At 40.4% G+C, this 12,108-nt stretch overlaps 1 protein-coding gene across 1 annotated transcript in view; it reads right to left on the bottom strand.

Moving 5' to 3' along the window:
- Positions 1–12,108, bottom strand: part of GLP2R (glucagon like peptide 2 receptor) — a 41,122-nt gene that overhangs the window by 7,759 nt on the left and 21,255 nt on the right. The window contains exons 8-12 of the mRNA XM_080380904.1: positions 11,765–11,825; positions 10,467–10,536; positions 7,612–7,700; positions 5,975–6,113; positions 1,243–1,284 (exon numbers count right to left, since the gene is read on the bottom strand). Of these exons, the coding sequence (XP_080237030.1) occupies positions 1,243–1,284; positions 5,975–6,113; positions 7,612–7,700; positions 10,467–10,536; positions 11,765–11,825 (401 nt within the window). The remainder of the gene's footprint in view (positions 1–1,242; positions 1,285–5,974; positions 6,114–7,611; positions 7,701–10,466; positions 10,537–11,764; positions 11,826–12,108) is intronic.

A 12,108-nucleotide genomic window follows, 5' to 3' on the forward strand; every position in this document is an offset into this window, starting at 1 on the left:
GTGCCGAGGGTGCACCTCACACGTGGTGAGGTCCTGCAGGGCAGGAGCAGACCAGCTTGCCAAGTCAATCTTAAGAGTTCCCCCTCTTCGCTCCGAGTTTTCCCCAGCCCCTGAACCTCTGATACGCTGTGATCCTAATGCTTGTGTGTGAGAGAGCTTCACGTGTAGTAAGCCTATAGATAAGGTAAGTAGTTCTTGGAACTGCAATGACTATGCTAATAGTTTCTCCGAAATGTCATCAGTATGTATAGATTGGCCATATAAAGACAAATGGTGAACAAAGCCAGCGTGCACGTTGGGTGGAACTTACCACCCATACATCCAGCATCAAGCACAAAGAATGCCTGCTTTCTAAAACTCAAAAACAAGCATTGGAGAGTTTTCTGTCTGATTTTTCAGTATCAGTCCTGCCTGGGAGGAGATCGTGGCAATGGAGCCAGGCGCTCTGCAGAGGTGTTCGGTAGGGACACAAGAGACAGTGGGTCATCAATTGAAACAGGGCAAGTTCCAACCAACAGAATATATGGAACAGATGTTTCCTCCCGAGTATGGTGAGGCACTGGGAGAGAGGAGCAGACAGACAGTGGAACCTCTGTCCTTGGAGAAGCCCAGCTGGACCAAGCCCCGAGCGACCTGGTCTGAATTCAGCCTTCACCCTGCCCTGGGCAGGAGGCTGGCTTTCCCTGCTGCCATCTCCTTGCACCTTGCACCAAGAGCCATCACCAGTCCTGGCACGGAGCAAACAGAACCCCCAGCTGTCCCTGGAGGCCTAGAAGGAGATAATTTCCAGACCAGGAATGCCCTCACATCGAGTTTAGGGATGTCCTGAGCAGTGCGTGCATGAAATTATTTTTTTCAATGTGCTGCTGTTTAAGAGCACTTAAGTTTGGTCACTTCACGTGGACCTCAGGGGTAAACTAAGAGAGGGCTCAGCCTGGCCAAACACAAATGGGATTCCAGCCGATTAGAGGAGCAGGGCTTAGGTAGCTGACCACAAGCCTCTACTGGTATTTCAGATGCCCCAGGGTCTCCCCATGACACAGTGCTGCAGCTGCTGGGGCTGCAGTGGAAACACTGGGTGTTTGAGTCCCAAACCTGTGAGAGGTCTTGCTGCTCTCTTAGTACAAAACTATATTAGTTCAAAAGGACATATGTACGCTCTCAATAAGCAGTGTGTATCCTTCTTGGTGTCATTAATATTACTAATCAACTAAAAACTGTTCTCATAGCATTGTCTCTTACCTCTCCGTTAGCAAAGCAATATAAAACTGCTACAAAAAAACCCTGTAAGAGAAAGACAGTAAGAGGAAGACGTTAATCTACAAGAAATACTTGGAAGTTTTAGTTTAAAGATTACATTAGCATTAAAGCCATTAAGTATAAACAATGCTGCTTAATTTTCAAAAAGGAAATCAGTTACCTGTATGTATTTATTATTGAAGTACCCATTCACTTGTTTTTGTGTGGTGCCTCAGCAAACGTAGGGCACGTTTGGTGCAGATGCTGAAGAACAGAGAGTATACAACCCAGTTTGATCTTCCATCGTTATCTTCATTTTTCTACCAGATAAGATTATTTTTTTTCCAAACTACTGCTGTGATACTGTGACTGCTGCTATTTCTAAATGTGGCAAAACAAAAAACCTAAGCTTGGGATCTTATCCATATGCTTGTTTGAATTTGTGAATGAGAATACTGACAGGGGGTCTCATTTGGGTGCTTTTTAAAAATTAGTGATATATTAAGTGATTAGTGGTAGATTAAGGCTCGTCTGTATTAAGTGTGATGGCTATTTTGAATTGCCCTTTTTCCTTTGACATTGATTTAAATAAACACTGGTAAAAAAAATATTAAATCCTAGAGAGAAAACTTGTTTTAAACGAAACCCAAAATTACTCCATTTTCCTTCTCTGTGTATTTGATCTCAGATCAAAACAGCTTATATGCATGCATCTCAGCATAACAGTCTGGCACAGATACACAGATTTGTTACCATTGCTACAGGAAACACTTTTCTTTTGGTTTGTCTAAACACACCTATGACACAAGTTCTGATGAAGAGAATAAATACTGTTGACTGTCAGCCCCAAGGCAATATCCAGATCACAGGTGAAAAGGTGACATGACCATATATAATAACAGCTGACATCATTCATTTGTTTTCACACTCATACTTTTCCAGAAGTGTTTCATGTTTTCTTAGAAAAAAAAAGCTTAAAAAGAAATGCACATACACAGCAGCTTCAATATTTTTTATTATATCTGGCATTAATAGCATTTTAAGCCTACTGTTAATTTTCTAGCAATTCTGAAAGGTTTGGAGCCATTAATTTTTTTAAGCCTATGCGCTGTAAGTATGAATAAGAACAGTACCTGGCACACCAGTGGAAATGGGGGCAGAGGAAACAGCAATCACAATTGCTTTTTGCGTGTATTTTATTTCTACTATATTTCGTGCTTCACCTGGGTTATGGTAGCAAGATATAGGCAATTTTGACATGTCATTTATCAATGTAATTTTAAAATAATCCTCTGCATCTGAATTATTTCACAGAAATATGCAAAAAAAAAGTCACAAAATACTGTGGTCATTAGGGTTCATAATAGATGGTAATCTACTATGGGGACATTTTAGAATAGTAGTTATAGAAGACTTGGAAACCATGGAGAGAGGTTCTGATGGATAAATACAAATTTCATAGCTTAGAAATGCAGAACTGCTTCTGCATCTGGAGGTAGTTGTCTTTTTTGGGTAGAAAATCCATGAAAATATCTCTACCGTGTGTTTTTTTGTGTTCTGAGCATGAGCTCTAGGTTTGGCCTCACAGGCACCACAAGCAGAAATAGGATCCAAACTGGATGGTGCTGTTTAGTCCCATGACTGCTAAGCCTGATGACACCCACTGCCAGCAATGCAGAAAACTCACCAGATGAGGAGAGGACTTTGGGAATACTAGTGGCACCTCTGTGTTGAATGTACATTTGTAAATCCCTGTGTGAATTTAGTTCACTGCTGCTACAAGACCAGAACATGCAGTGGCAGGCAGAAGCACTGTAAAATCATACCAGAAAGTGGACAATTCAGTTGATTACTCATGTTTGATGTTCACTTTATATCCTTCCTGATTTCTTTAAAGCTTCTTCATATTATTATTTAATTTATTGTTTGGGGGTTTTTTGCCATACTGGAACTTGGTATTTAGAAATCTTTCCTGTATGCTATGACTTCTAAGACATACATTTTAAAAATAATCAGTGTGAGGGAAAAAGAAGAATCAGAAATTCAGAAGGAATGTTCTTTAGCATAATAACCAATAGAAAGGATAGATGCATGTGTAAGCCTCACCGTTGTTCTTCAGTTCTGTTGACAATTGCAACATGATAAATTACTTATTAAATAACCAGAACTCAGTATTTCTTTTCCTGTGGCTAACAGTTCACATGCACCAGTGAGCCAAGATGTTTAGATTCCTCCACTTCCTACAGCAACAAAGCATCATATCTACAGCAGAACTCGTATTTAGAATTTGATTTTAGGCTCCTTGAAAATGTTTGAATCAAAACTTCTAGATGAACTCTCAGAGGTAATTGATTTTCTTTAACAAAACAGTTTAACTGCTTTTTAAAACTACTGGCAAGATTTACAGACTAAACAAATCTAATTGTGTACCAGTTATGTGCTTTTTTGCTAATCCTTTCACAAACAATGCTGTGGCTAAAGAAGAGAATCTGTAATAAACATTGTCTGAGACCTCTGGGTATTTTGAGAAAAAGCTTTGCTTCTAAAGCGTGCCATGTAGCTTGAGCATGTGCACGTTCCTCTATAAGGAATGAAATTCATGTTTTCTAGCAGGGATGAGTAAGCTATCTTCTACATCAGATTTCTTTGTATGAGCCAGTAAATAAAATTTTCATTTAAAATGATTCTGTTTCTTAAAATAACCTCTGGTCACTTCAGCCTCTCCAAGTAAGGATATGTCTGAGGAACACATATTTCAACACCGTGTCAGAAGGCCCCCTTAGGATGGTGGCTCTGCATGAACTTTTTCTGCCTGTCTGGACACTTTTCCTCTCAAGCTGTAGTGGAAGTTTTAAATTAGAACCTCAGCAACGGTGTCAAAGCACTGGTGGGTACCCACACCAGAGCACTGATGCACGCATGCATGCATACATACAGGTTAAGAACAAGGATCACTATCAGTTGTGGGAAAATGCTTTGCTGACTTCACGTCTCAGGCTGCAGAAGAGGGCAGACGTGTCGAAGGAGTGAGTTAGTGAGTGGTAAGGACTTACAGCCGCTGTAAATATGGGATACTGCTGGATATCTCATTAAAGAAAGGACACCTGGAAACTGCTGTCCTGTCTCACCAAGAAGGTCAAGGCAGAAAGGGGAGGCTGAAGGACAATGTGCTGAGCAGGCAGTGGAACAGGAGTGCTGCCTGAGAAAGCCATGACCCAGCAGCTCTGCAGAGCACAGGTTGGAGCAGACGGCAGTGCCTTGCGCCTGCAGAATAACCGGCGTGTCCAGCTCCTCACCTTGGTAAGCCAGAGAGCAATTTCAGTGAAACACATGTATACTTGTGCATAAGCAGCCACAGATTCAGATTCTCTTTCGTCCTCCTTCTTAATTCATTTTGCATCTTTGGTTGCTGGTTGGACACCTTTGCTTGGGCAGGCCGGAGTGATGCTGCTGGAGACTCAGTGGGCACTTCCCTGGCACAGGTTAAACCACCTCCTAGCTGGGGGCTCTGTCCCCCCCGTTCCCCAGTGGGGTGCACCAGTCAGGGGTCTAGTGAGCAAAAGCGAACTTCTTTACTGGTGCCTGTTCACTGAATTCACTGGTGGGTTTCTGTTTCACTTCTGATGCATTAAGTACTTTGTTGAATTCATACTTAAACCCATGAACAAGACAGAAGCCTCAAACTCAGGTCCTCAGAAGGGCATCTCAGGTGACAGACATCTCTGATGCCTATATGTGAACTGTGGAGGCCTGAAGCATGTAGGTGTGGTTTTGACATTAAAAAAAATATTAAAAGAAATAGTATTTGCATTTTTCTCTAGGCTTGCATGGAAGTGCCTGTGTTACAGCTGCTGAACAGCACACACCTCAAGTGAGCCATGGCCCTGACAAAGCTCTTGTACAAGACGTGTGTGTCTCCCCTGCACTTGCTTGAGGCTGTTAGTCTGCTACGTGTACCCAGAGTGTGTCCTCCAGGGTGGAACCACACACAAAGCAGCTCGTGCTTGCCCTTCACATGCTTCTCCTCCCAGCAAATGTTTTCACTCCACTCGTTCCCACGGCTCCTTTCATCAAACTGCCCCAGATGCCATGTAGTCTACATTCAACTGCTTTTGGAAAAATTCCTCAAAGGTAAGGGCTGCCCCACCAGCCCACTGTGCCAGCGACGTGTCAGTCACAAACTGACTGCCCCAACTACCCAAGCTGAAGTGAAGCCGATGTGTCTCCTGGCACGAAGAGCCTTGGCTGTGTTTTGTTTGCAAATGGCATGACAACAAGGTGGTTGTGGTCAGTTTGAAGTATGCAGGACGTGTACTGTGCACTGAGAAAGGTGAATCCAGAGCTGCCAACTCAGTGTGACCACAAAGTCAAAAGAATGCCTGAAAACCTTGTTAAAAAGAAGCCTTCCAGTGCTTTTTAGGAATTAGCTTACATGACACATAGTTTAAATAGACTGTTTGAATCCTGTTTTCAGAACAGGGCATCTGTGATGAGCTGCCACCTACTACCAGAGAACACAGGACACTGTTTCTGAAGATAGCGGACTCCTTTTTTTGTCTTTGGGACTACTGTACTTTGAATATGCAGTTTGTGGATTTTTAATCTTGTCATTGTAATAGTGTATTTACAGATGTTATAGGTTGGAGCATTTTACATCAGAATACTATATATCTGTCATATCTTTAGGTGAACAACATATCTATGTGGATATATGACCCCTAAAACCAGTACTTACATGAAATGAGCTCATTGTCAGCTGAATGAAAAGTCTTATATGTCTTGAAAGTCCTTCCACCTGTTCATCAGTGATGAAGGTAAATACAAATTCATGGATCCCCAACAATGGAATCAGCACAAGTGTAGATCTTGCCAATCTTAAACAGAAAATGATTGATTTTATTATTTTTTCAACATCCTTGGTGCAAAAATCAAAAACTCATCTACAAGGAAATGATTCCAGAAATATTCCCTCAATATTCTGACTCTGGAATGGTACTAATAATTTCATGATTTTGAGGACAAATTCCCAGATATGGATTTTGGAACACACTATCAGAAAAATCTGTACAGGAGGGAAACTTGGTTTGGGGTTTAACGTGAAAATTTGGGGACAAGAAATTGAACAGGAAGGCCGTTATCATCAAACTTATGCTGCTAGGTAACAGAAAAATATTTACTTAGCCAAGTATGAGTGATCTCTTAACAAGGTTCTTAGACCTTCCTATCACTGCTGAAAACTATGTGGCTGCATAGAAAGTTTCTATGGTACTGTCAGCAGTCATCTGTTTTTTAAAAAATGCAACCAAAATAATTCTTACGGAAGAGGATCTTCTTTAAAGTCTGGGAACGTGTTTGCATGGATGAAAGGAGAGATCTCAAAAGAGGGTGAGTTCTGAGGAAGATTTGCAATCTCAGAAATAGCTTAAATCTTTGAAAGTTTTGCAGTCATAAGCAGTAGAAAGGAGAGTGTAACACAAAACATCAGGCAATATTCAATACAGGCACTGCTGTCTGTGACTGTCATCACAACAGTCTTCCTGTAGCAATCTGGAGAACATAGCCGAGATCTTTTGGATCCTTTCCTTTCCAAGGAAAAGGAAATATGCTTCTTGCTAGGGACTTAATATTAGAATTTATTAAGAAGTTGGAAGTGGATTTTCCATCCCCCCTCCCGCTGCCCAGTCTTGCTAGGCAATAAAATAATTCATCTTAGTAAGGCAGGGCTGTAGTCACAGGCAGGGGTTCACAATGGTTTGATTGAAGATACTAAGAACTGGAAAGAACTAGGATGTGGAAAGCAGTTAACAAAGCCTCAGGTTCCTTGCAGAGCATCCTGCCCTTGCTGCTCCCACAAAGTGGGAAGATGTTTGTGCTAAGACCAGCTCCAGGACTCTACATAACACATGGTTACCAGTGAGGTTCTGGCCAGGAGAGCCCACACCAGGACCTGCAAGGATAAGGATAATGTTCTGATTTGGGTTAACAAGAAGATCAGGGACGTTCTTGAGTTAATGTGTCTGTACTGTGAAAAAAATATGCAGATCAGAAATGCTAATGTCACTTAGGAATGTCCCACAAGTCTTCTGCATCTCCTTTTCTTTTAAGGACCTTTTGTCACACTCAAAGAAAAAATGTGTCACAGCAGCAGAGGCCAGAGGTGTACAGTAAGGTTACTTGAGAGCAGAGATCTTACCACATTGCAAAGCCCTTGCAAAAATGCCCAGAATACTCAGCACACAGGTGCTCTCAGATAAGAAAATGTTTGTGGAGCTGTTTCCCCAGATGGCTTCCCTAGATCATGCTCTGAATAGCTTTCAGATGTTGTGAGGAAGAAAAGAAAGGGCTAGGGCTTCTTCTTTATTTATTACATACCTGTATTTGTAGTCATGAAAGCTCATTTGCTGAGCTTTTAGTTTGGAAATCAGCATCCTGAGAATTTTTAAGAAGATGGCAAAGTTAACCTTGAAAGAAAATACATGGGGGTTACTTACAGTAAATGCTATGACTCTACTCATATAGCTATTAAAGAAATGTAAAATTGATATTAAACACTTGTAAAACATGTCACCACATAACCAGAAGGTAGCTGTGATTAGGCTGGGACTGATGCAGGTTGTTACCTCAGCTGATGGAGCAGCAGTGGCAGCCACTGCTGGTATTGGTTCTCTCCAAGTGAGGCAGTTAACAGGGTATATATATATCTTCAGGTCATATAGCTCTTCACCAGACCAGGACAGGTAAGTGGGATGTGGTAAAAGACCAGCAGTGATTGAAATTCTTCAGATAAAGAGGCTCTAGACAGGCCAGACAAGGAAGTCCTGGGGGAATTCTTTTTATTACTAATTCACTCCTTTGTTAATTAAATTGTTCTGACTTGGCCAAGACCAATCTGCAAGTATTTTCTAAAGAGGCCTGCAAATACCTATGAGTCATTAACTATTTCACTTCCACATGCCAAAAGCCCTATGCAAAAATGTTAACGTTACAAAGTGGAGAAATTCAGCATTGCCTTATTCAGCCTGATACGTACTCTATGATATATAATCTTCCAGTACAAAGTTACATTTTAATTTTAACATGGAACCAGCCTGGAAAAGTCCCTCTGGATAGCAGGACAACCCTCTGACATCTCAGCCACTCCTTCCAGTTTGGTGTCATCTGCAAATTTGCTGAGGGTGCACTGTCCCATTGTCCATATCATCAGTGAAGATATTAAACAGGATCTGACCCAGTAGTGGATACCCTGCTGGTTACTGGCCTTGAATTAGACTTCGTGCCACCTTCTGGGCCTGACCATTCAGCCAGTTTTCAATCCACCTCGCTGTCTGCTCATCCAACACATACACTGAATTGGGCTTTACAATGTCTGTGCCATGGTCCCTGTCAGTGATTTTGAAGGTCTCAGCAGGGTGATCCTATCACAAGTACGGATGTTATGCAAATTAGCTCCTACCCCACATTAAAAATGTTAAACTATTTAGTAGCAGCTTGGGGTTACAGCCAGAAATAGTCATTTCAACATAAAATCTAAAACGTTGGCTATATGCAAGCACTCTAATACTTTCATTTCTTAATGTGGACAAAGAAACCAAAATGGCACATGGAGTTTTTAAGATCAGTGTTGAGAACTGCATCTGTCATAGTCACATATAAAAGCGAGGTGCCGTCATTCTTTTCCAGGCTGACTATACATGAATAGAGCTGCTCAGGAAATAGCAACATGCAAACTAGCTTGATGCTTTCCCCATGATTATTTTCATTTTGCTTTAAACAGAACAGGAATAAGGTGGAATAAGGTCCAATAAGATTAAAAAATAAAATAAAATAAAAAAAAATACGAACTTTGCTTTTCTGATGTTTAACAAGAAGAAGGTTAGGAACTCGGGCCTGTATACCAGCTTGTGCCCTATGAGGACTGGGCTTCATAATCCATGCACAACCATCATTAGGTACTGTTGACACACATTTTGCCAGTGGCTTTTAGATATGTTTCCACCTGTCTGGTTATTACATTATCTGGCTCTGTGTTTTTAACTCATTCATTTCTGCCCACTATGCTTCCATACGGTGTCTGTCCCTCTATCTATTTTATCTTGCTAGGCAGCCTCCTAACTCCTCTTCACCACTTCTTTGCTCCTTCATCTTCCCCATTTCCAGTCACATTTGATGCTCCATTCTCCTGCAATCTGATACCATCCCTTTTGCTTAACCTTTCAGTTTTAGTTCTCATTGATTCCTTCGCTGCCTCTCCCATGGTATCAGTAGTAGATGTAGTAGGTACTGATGCTGATCAAGGCACAGAAGGAACCTCCCCACATCCAGCTGATTGCTGACTAACATCATGTACGCTGGGAGACTGTGGTGACTGGGATATCAGGTCTGCACATACATTTGCTGTTTGCCTTGAAGTAATTACCAAATAAAGGTCACTTAGCGTGATTCTGAGAAACGATCACAAACAGAATGTCCTGCAATGTAACAGCAACAGGACATCCCAGTGACATTTATTTGGAAAGTTTATGCCTCCTAAAATGAGCATTGGTATCAAAATATACAGGTAAGAAGCAATGTGTGAAGGTATGTGAGTTCCTTCACCGCTTCAAGGACTCAATACTACAAGACTCAATAGACAGGCAATTCGGTTTAAGAAAGTCATCCCATGCAGAAGATGAGCCTGGTCCTCTATACGCATTGCTGGTAGGTGAAACAGCTTCAGCTGTGCTCAAGTTGCTGCTTGTTCTACAGAAAGATGTCTGCAAAGTCTAACTGATGTTGCTGTATCTGTTTTCTGTATTTTCTAATACTTAATGACTGTAAGCACTGGTAATGATCAGAGGCTACACGCTCGGAATAAACTGCTGGGGCTATCTGAATCTGTGAAATAGCACGAAAGCAGAAGATCCCAAAATGTAATATAAAAAAGCAGGGATTAAAAGTTACGTTAGAGGAATAAGCAAAAGGCTCCATCTTCAGTATAGATAGAGCTGTGCAGAATTCACTGCACAGATAAAGCAGCAGCGTTTTGAGAGGTTGACACTGAAATCTTTGTTGTTTGTAGACAGACAGAAAGGAAGGTATGCCCATCTGCCCACAGTAAGAAACTTCATTTTACAATTTTTTTCTGTCTTATCTTTTCTAATCCAAAAATTAGATTATACTTGGAGAAGGGGTCACACAAGACAGTCATACTGGTGCATGGTATTACGAACAGATGAAATAATTCTTACTGCAATAGAAAACAGCATTGGTCCCCGGATGATCCACCAGATTCCCATGTGTTCATTTGTTCCCCAGCACCTGAAGAATAATTTAAAGAGCAATTATATTGTCTTCATAGAAAAAAAATAAAATAGAAAGCTTACATAACCTATGCATCTATTTCAAAAGGAAGTTGACAAAGTTTACATTTTTCACGTAGCACACAAGCATAAAACTAGGCAGTCTCACCAACTACTGTAATTGTATTTATTCTGAAGTTCTTTCCACCAAAGTGTTGAGATAGGTTTCTCTAGGCTGCAAACTTCAGAACTGTCTGGCAAACTCAACCTCTGGATCCACATAATGACTGTACATGGCACCAAACCTTCATAATGGAATTCATCCTACTCAAATTTTTCTATCTAAAGCTGGAAATGGATAAACTATGAATTGTGACCATGGTTCTTGACCTGCTAAAAAGTATGCATACTTTTCCTTGAAGGTGTCTCCTTTTCTTTTGCTCTAATTTTCTAATGTATCCTATGCACATGTTCCTTCTTGCTAATTAACCTGAAACTGTAGGATCTTGGTTTGTCATTTATGGTCTATATAACAACTAACTCTATAAGACTGTAACTGTGATTTGGTTCCTGACGTTGTTGCTTACTAATTATATTGGTGTTCCAAACAAAACTCTCTAGGATCCATGAATAAAAAAGGTAACAAAAGAAGTCATACGCAAACCTCAAAGTATATTTGATACAATTAACAGCATCAATGAAGACCGGAAGACTGGAAAACTGGTGCTTATTAGTGCAAGTTACTCTTAGCAATTCGTTCACTGAATACTAAACACATTCATTTAGTATCAGCTTCTAGTGAATATCAGGTTTTGCCATTATCCTCCATAACATTTTTTTTCCCAAAATGGCAGTGAGTACTAATTAAATTCAAAGTGTATCTGAACTCCAAGGAAAGCACTGGTCTCTTTTTCTTACTAACAAGATGCTTTCCATGAAGACGTTTGTGCTGAAAATTTGCTTCATGTAAGTAGAAGAACATTAGATGCAATAGCTTTAATTTCAAGAGGAGTAAAAGTTAATTCTACTTCTTGATTTATGCATGAGTAAATCTGGGAATTCCTAGAAGCAGTTTAACGTAAAAGTACTAAAATGGACCTTGAACATGTAACAAGTATTAGTAGGTGCTGTATAATCTTAATATAATCTAGTAGTCAATACTTGTGTCAATTACTGTCAAGGGCTTCCAGAATAATTAAGCAAAGAGAAAGCCAGTATTCTAAGGCACATTTTATTTAGTAACTTACCCTGTGTTCTCCAGTTTTGATCTGCTTATTCCCCAAGGACCAACAAAGAGGATAGGAACAACTGAAAAGAAAAGGAGTCCATTACAGCCAAAATTGCAGAATGGTTCATACAAAACACTGATATGCTACAGTAGTGTAGGGTGCAAAGACAACCATTTTTCAGTCTTCTATTTAGAACTGTAAAAAAATCAACCTGATCCTGGCTTTCTCCATTTGTATTTCAAATACAAAATAAAATTTCATTGGATAGTTGAATCTTGCATTTGCAGACTGATAGATATGTATATATATATACACACGTATACACTGCCGACCTGTCTAAATCTTCTAATTTCCTGACTCTG

Source organism: Falco punctatus (genome assembly GCF_963210335.1).
Source record: "Falco punctatus genome assembly, chromosome: 1".
Lineage (NCBI taxonomy): Eukaryota > Metazoa > Chordata > Aves > Falconiformes > Falconidae > Falco > Falco punctatus.